Source organism: Vipera berus (assembly GCF_964194415.1).
Source record: "Vipera berus genome assembly, chromosome: 1".
NCBI classification, from domain to species: Eukaryota; Metazoa; Chordata; class Lepidosauria; order Squamata; family Viperidae; genus Vipera; species Vipera berus.
In genome coordinates this window covers 113,482,568-113,499,105 of record NC_138202.1, presented here as the reverse complement: position 1 = coordinate 113,499,105, position 16,538 = coordinate 113,482,568, and the positions used below count along the sequence as shown (strand labels likewise).

Below are 16,538 nucleotides of genomic sequence, written 5' to 3'. Positions count from 1 at the left end.
TCTACATTTCTTTACCTATCTGGTAACCATAGTGAATGTCATGTGGTTTAGCTATGTTATGAGTTAGCTTTGCTGTGTGCGCAAGCGTAAAAAGTTTTTCTAGTTTTTGTCTTCACTTTTCTTTTATTGTCTAACGAGAGAGGATGTAGTCGGTATCAGATGGATATTAGAAATCTCTGTAAAAAAGGAGAAGATTTGAAATGGCATAATGTCCTCTCTGATTTAATTTTGGTTTCAGATTTGATGACATTGATCTTCCCTCTGCCGTGAAATATCTGATGGCTAGCGACCCCAACCTCCAGGTGCTTGGGGCTGCTTATATCCAGCATAGGTGCTACAGTGACAATGATGCCAAGAAGCAGGTGAGGCTAAGATGGATTTATAGCTGAAGGCATGCCTAAGATCCCAGTATTATTTGCAGTTTACTCAGCAATGACTCTCCTTTAAGAGGTTGTGCCATGCTTAGTTAAAACAGTTGTGGTGAGAGGGGTTCTTGTACGTTAAAAGGGAAGATTATTTGACTGAAGAAAAAGGCAGCTTGCTTAGAGACAGGATGAGAGGGGTGCACGTGGGTGGTGATGAGACAGGATGAGATGGGTCCACATCTCTGCTCTTCTCTCTTTAAGTTGTGTGCCACTCTCCCTCTTTCCATAGGCTCGCAGTCTCCAAGCCATATCCAAGCTGGTGAAGCTCTTCAACAGTTCTAACCAAGAGGTGCAGCGCCATGCCACTGGTGCCATGCGCAATCTTATTTACGACAATGCAGAGAACAAGCTGGGGCTGGTGGAAGAAAATGGAATCTATGAGCTGATGCGCACTTTGCGGGAGCAGGATGATGAATTACGCAAGAATGTTACTGGTGAGTGAACATTGTTGTAGCCAAATTGTGGGCAGAGGACTTGGGAGCGTGGATCTATAGCCCACCCAGGAAATAGGAAAATTAAAAAGAAATAGGATAAGTCATAATTTTTTTCGAACTAATTTCAAAACAGTCTTTCTAGTGGCGCAGTGGTTAGAAGGTAGTATTGCAGGCTAATTCAATTCACTGCTAGGAGTTTGACTGGGTCAAGGTTGACTCAGCTTTCCATCCTTCTGCAGTCAGTAAAATGAGGATCCAGATGGTTGGGGGGGGGCAATATGCTGAGACTGTAAACTGCCTAGAGAGGGCTGTAAAGTACTTGAAGCGGTATATAAGTCTAAGCGCTATTGCTATAGCCTTCCACTGGGGAAAAAGTGTGTCTTGCCCTAATGTTACATTTAATTTCCACTGTATCTTAACATAAGGGTCAGAAGAGGAGAAATCTTAGTATAATGAGAATGATCCTTGTGATTAATAGCCAAATGTTACAACAGGAGGAAGCAATTTCTATCTTAGAGAAAATGTCCTTAATAGGAAATAGAAAAAGGTTCTGCTTTTTAAAACTAAATTTCATTTAAAAAATATCACTGCATCAACTGGCTGAAAGTGATTCAGCCTTTATAAAGCAATGCTAGTGTTTTTTTAATCTACTGTTCAACCAAACAACTACCAGGTACATTATAATAAAATATAAACAGTAGTATAAGTTCAATCTAGAAAAATAGCTAAACAGAGGAAGATTTCATGAGACAGATGAAATCCTCCCACTGGTGTTGCCAGTCCTAAGTTTCCATTATAAAGTAAAACCGCATTTCAGTGAAACTTTGTGTGGAGGTGACATCTGTTATTCCAAAATGTCCATTAAATATGAAAGTATGTCGTCATGGCCAGTTATTTTATTTTATTTATTTATTATAATTTCATAATTGCACAAATGGCATACATGACAATTTGTTTAATGTCATAATTATGCAAAAATGAATTATAGATGTTTCAGAGTTAAGGTAAATTTAATGCTTCGTCAGGCTACTTTAGATGTAATGGACTTGTTTGTTATTTTGCAGGGATGTCTGTTACATATTCACATTAAATATGAATCCATGAAATTATATGCTGTATAAACAATTAGTAATTAAATATGTGATATGTCGGGTATGGGAGGAGTGAAAAAAAGGAAAAGGAGAAAAAAGATTGGTAGAGGTCAGGAAAGAAACTATGGCCATCTCATCTCCTAATTATTTTTATATAAGCCAGGAAGAGTCTCAAACCAGAATGGAAATAAATAACTAGAGTAAATATTTCAGTGACAAATTTTAAGGTATAAAAGAAATCTTGAGGATGGAGTCTCGCACCCCATCAAAATTTACAAGCAAGATTCAGAGATTGCTGTATCTAAAAAAAGTCTTGCAGTAATAGAAATATTATATAGGGTGGCAATATGATTAAATTGATAATATAGGGTGGCAATATGATTAAATTGAAATGTGATAGATTTGAAAACCTGAATGTATCAAGAGAGAAAGGATGGCAAAAAACAATGTACGCAGATTTAATGCCAGAATTGAAACTGCCATCTGTCTTTACACAAAGATTAAATGCAGGCAAGACATTAATTGTATTTGCCTTTTTCTGAAGAAAACAACGTTGGCTTCTATTTTCATCTGGAAAGAAACCTCTAATGTACAGCTGAATTGCAGTTACACAAATAGTAATCACATTTATAGACAATCACAGTCCCAAAGGAATTGCGACAGTTACTGCTAAACCAAAATGTTTTAACCAAGAATTTGGCGAGTAAGCTATGATTTACTGAATGATACACAGTGTCAGTTTGAGTTTGCACATCACACTAAACTAAAAATGCTAAGTTTAGTTTATAGGTGAAACCAGGGTCATATTTAGGTTATTTGTATATTTTTGGTGCATTAGATGCATTCTTGTTCAAAGCATTTGCTTCCTTCTGTTCCAAATTCCCTTCATAATTAGCAAGCTTTAATTTTCCTAAAATAGTATTGTAGTTTATTTCTTAATTCACAAACAGTAAAACTACATTGAGGAGTAAATGAATGGAAAGAATCAGCGAAATACTAGCAACTGCTGGATACTCTATTTTTTTTGAATATCCTTCTGGGTAGAGATTGGAATGTCAGCCTGTTAACAGGATCAACTTCAATGGCCCTCAGCAAATCCTAGCAAAGAAAAGGGTGTTAGGAGAGGTTGGGGAAAGGGATATGAAATTTCTGTAAATTAGGGTAAGTGGTTGTTCTGCTTAACATCTGGTAGAGATAAAGAGAAGCAGGGCTGGGGGAGCAAGGGGCACAGTGTGGCTATATGTTGCAGTTTCTGGCAAATATCCTTTCCTAGGAAGAACCGGGAATAGGAATAAAGACATCTGCCAGAAGGAAGAGATTACATTTGCCTTCTGTTATGCAAAGGTGCTTTTCCTGTCTGACAAGCTCTGATTGTTTAATACCAAGGCCAATGAGAAAGGTAGGCCCAAAGCATTGAACTTTCATGCATGTTTCTAGCACATTGGACACTCGTGAAATGTTAATGGAATTCAATTGAAGTTGGAGAGAGTAATCCTCTGATACCATTGTCTAGGGCAGGGGTCCCCAACCTTGGCAACTTTAAGACTGGCGGACTTCAACTCCCAGAATTGGGAGTTGGAATTCTGGGAGTTGAAGTCCACTAGTCTTAAAGTTGCCAAGGTTGGAGACACCTGGTCTAGAGCAAAGGTCTCCAACCTTTTTGGTTTGGTGGCCCGGAAATGAAGGCATGCACAGCTACATGCACACACACAAATGGGCCGTGCGCCTGCGCATGCAAAAATATGCAACCCATTTGTGCACACACACAAGCACATGCACACATGCAAATGGCCGCATGCATGCACGTGCAGATGGGGCTGGGTGGGCAAGAGTGCTGCAAAAGGGGCGGCACTAGCGCTGGCAGGATGCTATGGGTAGCACTAATGCCGATGGGATGCTCTGGGGTGGGGTGGTGCTAGCGCTGGCAGGATGCTTGGAATGGCACTAGTGCTGATGGGACGCTTGGGGGTGGGGCGGCAGTAGCACCGGTGGAATACTCAGGGTGGCGCTAGCATGTGTGTGTGGGAGTGAGTGCACACCCATGTGCATGTGCAGCCCGGTGGCCAAGCGGCCGTGGCCCAGTATTGGTCTGCAGCCTACAGGTTGGGGACCCCTGGTCTAGGGGACCAGATGAGCTTAACAAGGTGGCTGGTATTTAGAGGAGTGAGGGTTAGAGAAGATAGATCTCTTATAAACTGATGTGCTGTTAGTGTATGTCATCAGAGAAATTGGCTAGAATTTTCCCATGTTGGAAATATTGTCATGTTTGGTGGACATATAAAAAAAATAGAAAATTTTGGATTTAAATACATATACTGCTTCAGAAGGGACGCGGTGGTTCAGTGGGCTAGGACACTGAGCTTGTCGATCACAAGGTCGGCAGTTTGGCGGGCCGAATCCCGAGTGCTGCGTAGCAGAGTGAGCGCCTGTTACTCGTCCCAGCTTCTGCCAACCTAGCAGTTCGAAAGCACGTAAAAATGCATGTAGAAAAATAGGGACCACTATGGTGGGAAGGTAACAGTGTTCCGTGCACCTTTGGTGTCTAGTCATGCCGGCCACATGACCATGGAGACGTCCTCGGACAAGTGCTGGTTCTTTGGCTTTGAAACAGAGATGAGCACCGGCCCCTAGAGTCGGAAACGACTAGCATGCATGTGCGGGGGAACCTTTACTGCTTCAGAAGATTTTAAAGATTAACACAGGTTGAGACCAGAGACTTTTTTTTGGGACTGATGGACAAAAATTTGGAAAACAGTCATGGATCTTTGTTTTTGTACATGGTAAGCACATTGAGATTTTTATATGCACAAAGTTGGAAAAATTCAGCATTACCTACAATACCTAAAATGGAGGAATGGCTGGTGAAGATGATGGAGCTTGCTGAAATGGATAAATTTACTTGTTTGATCAGAGAAAAGGCAATATCTACATTTATTGGTGACTGGAAACCCCTTATAAATTTACTGAATTATCATGAATTTATGGTTTTGGTGATTTGACGGGATAGATTATAGAAAGGAGAGAGTTATGAGGAGTAAAAGCCAAAATTATAACTGCTATAAAAAAGATTAATCTTTTGCCAACTACATGGCAAAAATCTAAACGTTTATTATGGGAATGTTTTCTCAGCTCTCTTGTGTACTAAACCCCTTCATATACAATCAGCAAGCTTCAAAGTTCCAAATAAATATTGCAGTAATATATTTACTGATAATTGTACTACTTTTCCTAGTAGCCTGAGGTTAATTGCAGTCTTGTGCAAGATCCACTTTCTAATTCTAGGCAAACCTAGGCCCCTCTTTTAGCTTTCATCCATTAATTCCGTCATAAACCATCTGCCTCTCTAAATCCCAGCTAAATCTGCATCACTATCTTAGTTTCGTAAGAGAAAATACCACCTCATCTTGCTTTATGTTGCTTCTCTTTTAAGAGAATTCTGACTTTTTGAAGTCTCATTGTATTTTATCTCACCCAATTCTTTTCACTCCAAGAATTCTGTATATACATAACCTGTTTTCCAGAAACACAGTATTTTCTCTCCATGTGTGGCTTAACTGCTCTTCAGCTACCCGAACATGCACAGTTGCAACAAATCTCTTCATTTCATAAACAAATGTATGTTGGCTGCTGAAAAGAACAACCTTAAATTCTTGTTTACTAACTTGTGCTCGGCTACACATCCACTGATAAGCCATAATGTGAATTCAGCAAGAGCCATCCTGTCCTTCAGTTGCCTGCAATTCTGAATGGAACTGTCCCTGGGTCAACTTACTATTTCATTGTCACACTCTATTTTTTTGTAAGTGGTTACCATTTTTATTAACAAGGGTAGGGATTAATGTTCCCCTTGCATGTTAATGCACGTTAAATATCTGTTCATCCCAAATTTCCTAAGAGGGATTGTGCTTATGCCTTTCAGCAAAACCAGCTATAAAAGCTTTGGCAGAAGCTGAGGAGAGGCATGAACTTAGTAGCCATACTAAGTTAGTCAGTATGGGGCACTTGCATGAGTAGGTAAGCAAGCCCAAAGCCCACTGGCATAGAGACCTGACATCTCAATATCTACAGCTTCTCAAGCAGCTACAACAGTGGTTGACACACTGGGATGCTGTAACAGTTAAGACTGCTCATGAACACAAAACAGAATGAATGAGTGACATTTCCTGGTGGCAGCAGATAATAAACTAGAAAGGGGAAGAAGCAGAAGCTGTTAGTCACAGTTTTTCTGTTGCTAGGCAGCCAATATTTGTAGTTATTGAAGGGGGGAAAGGAAAGTTTATTTTATTTTATTTATTTTATTTTAATTCCATTTATATCCCGCCCTTCTCCGAAGACTCAGGGTGGCTTACAAGCTTAGCAGTAGCCTTCATTCTATGTATATGCCTGCTTGTTAGGGCTTTCACACACACCCCAAGCGGCATTATTACAAAGTCAGCTTAATTGCCCCCAACAATCTGGGTCCTCATTTTACCTACCTCGGAAGGATGGAAGGCTGAGTCAACCTTGAGCCTGGTGGGATGCGAACCTGCACTAATTGCAGGCAGCTGGTGTTACTTAAGGAGGCATTAGCCCACTGCTCCACCAAGGCTATTGATGCTATTAGCCTTATTGAAAGCCTCTTTCAGGCCTTCCAGAAGTTAAACCCAGCTGGAGATCTGGCCCTTTTGTGACTATACAACAAGGAAGAAGAGGCAGAGGTCAGCCTGTAGCCTTATAGAGATCAGATTGCAATTCCCATGATCATTCATCCTCAATTATGTTGGTGGGGTTAATGTTCAACAGTATCTGAGAGAACAATGTTTTCCATCCTTACTGAAAAGGGAAGAGGAAAGTAACCTGACAAATACGAAAACTAAACAAAATTAAATCCTGAAGTGTCCTCTAATCTTGAGATCTCAGCTGTGAGAAGCTATATAGACAAAGGAGATAAGTTGCTGGAAGGCATGGTGGTTGGCTGGGCCTATCAGACTGTCTTGCTCCAACAAGTTAATATGATTCAGCCATTGCGTTGTTTACAGTGAAATATTCTAATAATGTTAAGAGCGTTACAGTGCTTGATTTGTGCAAGTTTATACACAGCATTACCTAACCAGAACTTGTCTGCTTCGTTTTCTTGCTGTCCAAAAAGAATTTTCTCAGGAAGTTGCTCCATTTCTGCTGTTTTGTCTCTACTCATTACTCAAACTGATGTAGATAGCTAACAAACAGTCCAGGACTCTGTTAATTCCCCCAGGTTTCACTAAACAATCAGAATTTTTGCAAACAAGCTTTTCTACAGAATAGATCTGCAGTACACATGGTTCTTTCCTCACTATGGGCACTTATCTGTTGCATGCTATGTGAAGCTAGATTGGGATTTAACATGTCGTCAGAAATAATCTTAGATGTTTAGCCTAGCCTGGGATGCAACATTAGATGCACTATTCATAGCAAGGCTATGACAGGCTATAACCTCAGAGCAGTCAGTTGTCCCAAGATTTCTTCAGAACCTGTATATGTGTTTAAAGGAAATTTGCAGTTTAACTATGGAATGGAAGAAATATTGGCACAGTTCTGAATCTGATTAGAATTTATTTAAAAATTGGCAGAAAAGTCTTGGATCTTCATTGTTTTATTTATCCATTTTAAAAAGAAGCAGTTAATTGCTCAGTGCAGTTTCCAAGAAAAAATAGCACCAGGTTGATTAATAATTGCTTTTTTAACACTGACTTTCCAGTTTATTTCAACTGTAGTTTAATTAGAGGAAATTGCTGGCTCACTGGAACAATAGTTTAAAAAAAGGGTTTGAGGAGACATGAAAGAGCTTGCATGTACATTTAATACCAAAATCAAATGAATGAGTGACCTTGGTTGCACTCCAGGATTCAGCAAATAACAGGTCTTGCATTATTCAGAGTTGCTGTGGGATCCAGCAAAGAAAACATTGATCTGAGGTTAGTAATAATTGTGTTCATGGCCCTGCTCAGCCATAATAGGCTCAGGTGGCTTTGTGAATGTCATTCTGTGTCAGGTGACATGGGAAAGCAAATAGGACAGGTTAACATCTTCCTAACCAGTAAATTCTTTGTAGGTAAGTTTCAAGGCACTTTCTGAATTTGGGATAATTCAAAAATAACTTCAAGACAGGTCAGGGCATCATTAGGCCAATGTCTGCCCTCTGCAATTTTGCTTTGCCATTAAAATCTTCCTCTGAGTTTGGTATTAGCTGCCTACTTGCAAAATTGAAAATGTGACTGAAACCTAGTTGTTGTAAAGATTAATAACATAAGGATTGTGAAACATTCTGCAGTCTAAAAATAAATGGTGATAATGATAATTATAGCTTGAAAGCAACACAGGGATAAAATAACATACTACAACTTTTACTTAATTCTAGATATAGTGTGCATGAACAGTAGCCTCAAAAAACCTTGTTTTTTTCCATGGGAAAAAACTGTTATATGTGATTTTAAATCTCAGGTTGATGAAATGTGTTCATTCTTTACTTGTGACTTTGTTTTGTATTGACCCAGAGGGAAATCTGGCTGAACTCTTCTGTGTGGTCATAGTTTAATCTGCTGCTTAAAAAGTTACCAGTCTTACGTACGTGTATGTTACTTATGGATGGAATTCAACCTCCTTTTTCTCCCTCTTCATTTTCTTGTTTGTTTTAGTTTTAGCTTTTTTCTTGTTTTGATATTATAAGCAATAAATATTTTTATAAAAAGCTGATTACTTAAATCCCAAAGGTCTAGTAAGTATAACAGAGCCATTCCCATCTTGCTGAATAGTGCCTTCTGCAAAGACACTGTCTCATTCCTCTGCCTCCTGATTGATTGCTTTGCAGGCATTTTCTGGAATCTGTCTTCAAGTGATAACCTCAAGGACCGCCTTGCCCGGGACACTTTGGGGCAGCTCACAAACCTGATCTTGATCCCTCTCTCCGGCTCAAGGAATGCTGCTGTTATCCAGCAAAATGCCTCTGAGGCAGAAATCTTCTACAATGCCACTGGTTTCCTCAGGTACTTTAACTATATGAGAATTATAGGGTCTGAAAGAAGACCCAGAGTAGGAAAATCCTGAAAGATAATAGTAGTAATTGTTGTTATAATCTTTTAGTAAGATTGGTAGAGATAAAAAGAAAAATGCAAGCATTGTCAAATCCCATTCAGTGAAAACAGTTCATAAATAATGTAGAAATAGTGAGCATCATTACTTTCATAAATTTCTTTGGCAAATGAGTATGCTTTGTATTGCATGGATAGAGGAGAATGTTTGTCTATCTGTATGGTATGCTTCCACTAAATATATGGGAGAGTTATTCATCCATAGCCTTCCTCATTTATGCTGTTTTAGCCAATGTCACCGATTTAATGCATAGCAAAGATTAGAAACAGGATGATGGCAACACAATCAGCACATTATGTTTCTGACAGGTGAGGATCAAATTGAATCAGTACTTGAAGTGGAGAGTAATCCATTTATGAAAAGTATCTATATATGGCTGCTGGAACATTATGTTGGATTGCAAAGCAAGATACTATGAGAGTGCAATTTTTAGTATCAAAATATCCCCCCAAAAATATAAATCAAATTTTGCTGCCACTTGACTTTGTCAAGATTGTGGCTGAGTTATATGACCTAATTTTGCTGGTTTGAATGCCGATAATTGGCCATGCTTGGTAGAGTCAATGATAATGGGAATTCTGCAACAAGTTGCTGATTCCAAGTTCAGATAATATTCTGGATCCATATTTTACTGCTTGCTGGAGGGGGGACAGTATGTCTGAAAAATGTTCCCTGAGATATTCTATTTCTTTTCTAAGAATAAGAGGGCAAAGACTTGAGTTTGAAGAGGGTGCATTGAAGGAATATTCTTGTAATGATACCCCTTCATATTTCTCCTTAGGAATCTTAGCTCTGCTAGCCAGCAGACTCGGCAGAAAATGCGTGAATGCCATGGATTGATAGATTCCATAGTTAGCTACATAAATAGTTCACTGGAAGTGGGAAAATCAGAGGACAAGGTGAGATCTCTCATTTTATTCTAAATCCAGCTTGAATCAAGTGGGGAAATGCACTTTTTCCAAGACAAAGGAAAAAGCTCTGGTTAGCCAGAGCTAACCAGCTGCAACTGCAGCTACTAAGTTTACAGTTGATCTTGTTGAGTATGTTGTATGAATACAGCCAGTGAAATACAACTAATGGTCCATGTGCAAAGGTGGATATCAGTGTAATAATTTAAAAAATATCATCTTATGAACTGTCTAATAGACTAAAGGTCTGGTTCTTCAAATGAAGTTTAATGCTTGATTGTCACTTGGAATAGAGATGTCCAGGAACTTATTCTTCAGCCTAACAGATTCTTTGCAAAAATACTATATGGATGGCTTCTGGCACCGAAACAACCTGAATCTGTCAAAAGCTGATGAAGATTCTTGTTATAAGATGCCTCTGGCAAACTTTTGAAAGGCAAATGATGCATTGTTAAACAAATATGTATGTTTGATACAGAAATATTATAAAATGCTCTCTTGTCTGGAGCTCTCTATATTATTGCCTAAGGGATCCTGTAGCAAAAATTAAATAGAAATCAGAATATATGAAATACACTAGTAATATCTGAACATCAATTTAGCCCAATTTAGTCTATGCCAGTTAATATTAAAAATTAAGAAAATAATAGAAAAATTGCAGTAAATAATATACTATAAAAGCCTTTTGTTTTTGTTTTTTAAAAAATGGATTCTGTCCTCACAGAGTGTTGAGAATGCAGTCTGTGTCCTGCGCAACCTCTCCTACCGACTTTATGATGAAATTCCTCCTTCCTCGCTCCAGCGGCTGGAAGGACATAAGAGGAGCGATGGAGCCAACATGACAAGTGAGCTGGTCGGCTGCTTCAGCCCACAAAGCAGGAGGGCCCGAGAGGTGAGACTGCGAAGAATGGCATTATGGGAGAGAACTGAGCCTGTTCTGGGCAGCCCAATATTTCACGGGATGAAAAAAAGAAAGAAGGAAGCTTGCTTGAGAGGAGTCCATGGGTTGACTAAGAAGACTAGACTCTGAGCATATCAGGATTCAATCCCAGCCCCTATGGTCATGCACAGGCCTCAGTCCCATATCTAGAGTCTTCACTAATGTATTGCTTTGGACAGAATAAATTTTCTCTTCAGCTAAATAACAGTACTGAATCCCCAACATCGGTGGGGAGGTATTTCTAGATCAATTGGTCATATTCCTTTTCACATTTAAACGGTTAAACCCCAACAATTCTTCTGGAATAGAAATTATTACCTTTGGTAGTTGTGATATCCAGAGGGTTGTCAGTTCCTCTGAGTAATTGGGGGGAATTAATGCTGAAGTACAAGAAAGGCGTACAGTTCTTATGGGATGAATAATACCCCCAAAGAACAGAAACTGGGTCAAATTTTGATTAGAAATAAGTTGTGGAGAATAGGCTCCTCGGGAAATGGATTAAGAAATAGTAAAGCCTTTTCAAACTGGGTAAGCTGTAAAGGAGACAACAAGATTGTAGCTAGAACAAAAGTTCATACAACCTCAAAGAACGGTCATTAAATACTCTCTCACTCTTCTCCTTAGCTCCACATGAACTCTGATATTGTGACTTTCACAGAAGTTTCTAAGGATCCTAAAGGGTTGGAGTGGCTGTGGAACCCCCAGATTATAGGGCTGTACAACAGGCTGCTACAGCGATGTGAACTAAATAAGCATACCACAGAGGCGGCCTCAGGAGCGCTTCAGAATATCACAGCAGGAGACCGGAGGGTAAGGCTAACTCCAGAAATACCATCCTGAATCCTCTGAAGACTTTAAAATATTAATATTTAAAGTATTAAAATATTTAAAGTATTAAGGAGAGGAGGGAGTTAAGACATGAACTTGACTTTTTGTAGGAAGCTTGAGTTAGATATGGAAGATGAACTCCCTGATGGTTCCCTTTATACATTCAAAGAACGACATGGAGTAGACCTGCTCAAACAGTGGAGCACCTCTCTTGCCAAAACTACCGACGACCATTCCCCATTGTTTCTTGTGCCCTGAAGGAAAAGGGCTCTGGGGTTTTCCCCTGCACTGGGCTTATGTTAACCCAATAATACTTATCAACACTGCCAAAGCTCTGGAGTTTTTAACTTAACGTATAGAGAAGATATCTAAGAAGAATGCATGCTCTGCCTACTTTGCATTTGCTTGAGCTTGAACAGTGATTGCATTGAAAACTTGCCCATCTTGTTATGGAGAGTGAGAAAAGGGGAGGAGCAAAGCAGATTGCAGGAAAGAAAGGAGTGACAAGGCTTCCATTGTCTGCCTAAAGCCAAACATGATTAATGCAGTTATCAATGGTCCAGAAGGCAGTGGGAGTAAAGAAATAGAAAGAATAAACTGAGTCATCTGTTGCAGCAATCAGATACTTCTTGGTATAGATATATGAAAGTTTTATAATTTTCTAGAGCACTTTACAGTAGAAGAATCAGTCAGATATTACTTCTTCACTGTGCCTAGACTGCTTACTGACTCGGCAGGTGAATCATCATTTGCTAGCTCGTTCTTCTCTTCGTCTCTTTCAGTGGGCAGGTGTCCTCAGTAGGGTGGCCTTGGAGCAAGAGAGGATCCTGAACCCAGTACTGGACAGAGTCCGCACTGCTGACCATCACCAGCTTCGCTCACTGACCGGATTGATTCGCAACCTGTCTCGGAATGCACGCAACAAGGATGAAATGTGTGAGTTATTCCTATAGGAAAACACAGCAAAAGAGGCAGTTCCTGCAATTCAAATGCTTTACTCATATCATCCATAGTGAGATTTTAGACAAAGAACATTTTTTCTGTGTATTTGCTAACCCGTTTTGTTTCGGATTGGCAGCAACCAAAGTGGTGAGTCATTTGATTGAGAAACTTCCTGGAAACTCTGGAGACAAGTGGCCTCCAATAGAGGTAATAATCAACATCATTGCAGTGCTGAACAACTTGGTTGTGGAGAGCCCCGTTGCTGCACGTGACATTGTCTACTTTGATGGCCTACGCAAACTCTTCTACATCAAGAAGAAAAGGGACAGGTATGTGGGAATGGCCAGCAATTTCCATCCGTACTCCATACTGACTTCGCTATTAGAGCAGCGTTTTACATTCTTTAACTTCTGGACTCTGCTGCAGCTTCAGAAAATTTCCTTATGGCCCTTGTTTCAGCATCACAGAATCTATTTACTAGATTCATCTAATGTTCAGAAATAGAACCAATTTGATATAGGAGTTAAGGCATTAAGAGTTCTGGTCCTTCTTCAGGTACAATGTCAGCCTGGTGACTTTGGGCCAGTCATTCTCTCTCAGCCTTAGGAAGCAGGCAGTGGGAAATCTAAAACTGCAATCTTGCAAAGAAAACTGCGGGGACTTGTCCTGGCACTCGCATGAAGGCACATACCGTATATACTTGAGTATAAGCCGAATTTTTCAGCCCACTTTTTGGGCTGAAAAATTCCACTTCGGCTTATACTCCAGTCAACAAAAAAACTTACCGAGGACTTGTGCGCGGCCGAGGCTTTGGTGCTTCCGTGATCGCGCGCACCTCTCCCAAGCCACCGCCGTCCGGAGACCTGCCGACGTTTGGGGAGGTTTGGGGAGGTGCGCGCCTCCCCAAACCTCCCCAAACGTCGGCAGGTCTCCGGACCTCCGCGCCCTGCCTGCCTGCTTCTTTCCGCTGCGGAAAGAAGCAGGCAGGCAGGGCGCGGAGGTCCGGAGACCTGCCGACGTTTGGGGAGGTTTGGGCACCTCCCCAAACGTCGGCAGGTCTCCGGACGGTGGCGGCTTGGGAGAGGTGCGCGCGATCCTGGAAGCACCGAAGCCTCGGCCGCGCGCAAGTCCTCGGTAAGCTCCGGGCGGTCACTTGCTTCGCGTCTCCTGAGGGAAGGGGGGGCGACTGGAGCGGGCGTGTTTCCTCGCCTGCTGGGCGCCGCGATTTGCCCGGGGAACGCGTGGGCACCGAATGGCAGCGTGGAGCGAGGAAGCGGACAGCCAGGGCTTCCCCGAGAGCCGCGGCCACACAGGGTATTCCTGTGTATTCAGGCTTGCAAAATGGCGGATCGAGCCTCTGCTGGCGGCAGAGGCTTGCAGAGCGCGGATCCAGCCTCCGCCGGCGGCGGAGGCTTGCAGAACGGCGGATCGGCTTATACTCGAGTCAATAACTTTTTCCAGTTTTGGGGGGTGAAATTGGGGGTCTCGGCTTATACTCGAGTCGGCTTATACTCAAGTATATACGGTACACACAATCCTCAAAAGGTCCAGTCCCTTTCAAAAGCAAATGGCAAGTTCTAGTGCATAAATCAAGGGCTGGAGGAAGGAAGAAAATGGGCAAGAAAGCAAGCCTGTCAGACCTCAAAAGATTTTCACTTCACTTTTGTTAATTAATCCATCTAACTGATTTATTTCCAACACTTGAGAGTTTTTTCCACTCTAATCTGACTTATTAGCTCCTTTGTTTCCTGTTATGGCATCTAGACTGATCCGTACCATTTATCCCACAGACCTTACCTTAAGAGCCTGGTGGATGAAAAGTCTGATATACTCAATTTGAAAATGCCCCTTTCCAAAGAGCCCTTGTTGAATGTGTGCCAGCTGCCAAAAGAAGACCAAAGTGCCTATGTAGACTGGCTATCCTAGCAGAAGAGTCATTGGCATTTCTGAAGTCTGTGAAGCTAACGCCACTCACTATTGCCTTACAGGAGCACAGAAAGGCTTGGGTGCTTCTGTCCCTCATACAGCCTAAAATCCTCTTAAACGTAGCAGCAGTTTTCCTGGCTTTGCAAAAATATAGATCTATTCCTGTAGGGATGCTGCTGAATAAATATTTGAGATCCAAAGATTAAGATCCAGGAAATGGGAGGATAAGAGACCAGCTACAGATAGATGAGTGTGAATATCTTGACTAAACATCCATTAGTAATTCACAGAGAAGGAATGAGTATGTTTGAGTCCCAGTGTGCACCAGTAGCATGTTACAGATTTCTCTTCTTTCTCCAGCTCGGATAATGAGAAGGCCTCCAGAGCCGCTTCCAGCCTCTTGTCTAACATGTGGCAGTATAGCAAGCTTCATCGGGACTATAAAACGGTTTGTGTTTTTTTCCTCTCTCCTCTATTCCAAAGTGAGCTCATAGCGCCTAAGTCTCTAGCATAGGACCCATAGATGATTCCCTTGGTGTCTGTGGGGCTCAGATATGTTAGCATTTGCTGGATCACCACTGATCTGATGTGTGCTTGTGACAAGTCGTCTTTATGTTTTACAGAAGGGCTTTCGGAAAGAAGACTTCATTGGCCTGTAAAGAAAAGGACCTGCAGAAAATGGACTCTCCAGCCCTAATTGTTCTCCAGGCATCTTGTTAATAAAGCACCACTAAGGACTGTGACCTTACATCATGAAACCCCCTTTTGCAATCCCCTCCTTTTTAAAGAGCCGGTGTCACTTGGCTAACATGTTTTATATTTTGCATTGATTCCTTTTCTTTAAAAGTCTGTATAAAGCTCAGGTTTCTCTGTCTTGGTCATCTTACACTACAAAAGTATACCATGAGTGAAGATGCAAATCAATGTCCAGGCAAACTCTGAAGCCTCCTATCAGCATTGCCAAAGCCATGTCCCGACTTCCCATAGAACTGGGATTTCTTTTTAGAATGTATGGATGTCGATGTCACAGCAGAAATTGCAGACTGCTAAGGATAGTGGAGAAGTTCTCCCAGGGGGTCATTTTATCAAGGGTGCTTCCATTTGCTTTCATGTTTATTGCTTTCTTTTATTCCCTCCCTCCCTGGAACTCCCCTATAAAATTCCCTGGTTATTGCATATATTTTCCTACCTCTGTATATTCTGGAAATGATTTGCTTGCATTTAATTTCAAAAGGACTGGGTTATATGAGTTTGAGATATAGATTTTAATCAGATGTATAAACCTATTTGTAAGATTTTAGGAAAGTCTAATTATTGGAACTGCGGAATAAATGTACGGTAGGCTTTTAAAGTTGCATTAACCAATGCACAAGAGGACAGTGCCTTGGAATATAAATTTAGGGTGGAGTTTGGTGATGGATTTTCTCATTTTTATTTGAAAGCTATAATGAGTCTGAAGACATAATTTTCTGGAGCTACATATAGCATAATTTACTTCATGTCTTGTGGGTTACAAAGCCTATAAATGGGGAAAGAAATTATGGGAAGGAAGTGCTTGCTCTAAGGAGGTACTTAAGCTGGGTATCGAGTCCCCCTGTGATTTGTACAGAATTTTACTTTTATCTCTATTCGAATAGGATTGACTTGGTGAAATTAAAGTGCCTGAGACTGTCCCGCTGAACCGTTTTAGCAGCAATAAATTCATAAACTTCAGATCAACACGTATTCGCAATGTACTTTGTTGGACCAAAGAACACTTCTGCACTACATTTATTAGCACTTATCCTGTTAAATGAGAGTTCTGTTGAATACACAGTTCTTGCCTGATGTGTGGTGACACTGATAGAAGAGTGCATCCTAGCAACTGGATAGATAGTTTCAGTAGCCTGGCAAAGGAACTTTGGTGGGCAGTCTGCCCTGGGTGCTGTCAGTGAGGA

General features: G+C 41.0%; 1 protein-coding gene across 1 annotated transcript in view; it reads left to right on the top strand.

The window, feature by feature from the left end:
- PKP3 (plakophilin 3) overlaps positions 1–15,359 on the top strand; it is a 44,706-nt gene extending 29,347 nt beyond the window's left edge. The window contains exons 4-13 of the mRNA XM_081346760.1: positions 239–362; positions 655–859; positions 8,777–8,951; positions 9,839–9,956; positions 10,690–10,857; positions 11,530–11,715; positions 12,516–12,669; positions 12,812–13,004; positions 14,962–15,049; positions 15,225–15,359. Coding sequence (XP_081202886.1) covers positions 239–362; positions 655–859; positions 8,777–8,951; positions 9,839–9,956; positions 10,690–10,857; positions 11,530–11,715; positions 12,516–12,669; positions 12,812–13,004; positions 14,962–15,049; positions 15,225–15,260 — 1,447 coding nt within the window. The 3' untranslated portion in view covers positions 15,261–15,359. The remainder of the gene's footprint in view (positions 1–238; positions 363–654; positions 860–8,776; positions 8,952–9,838; positions 9,957–10,689; positions 10,858–11,529; positions 11,716–12,515; positions 12,670–12,811; positions 13,005–14,961; positions 15,050–15,224) is intronic.
- The last annotated feature ends 1,179 nt before the right edge of the window (positions 15,360–16,538 follow it).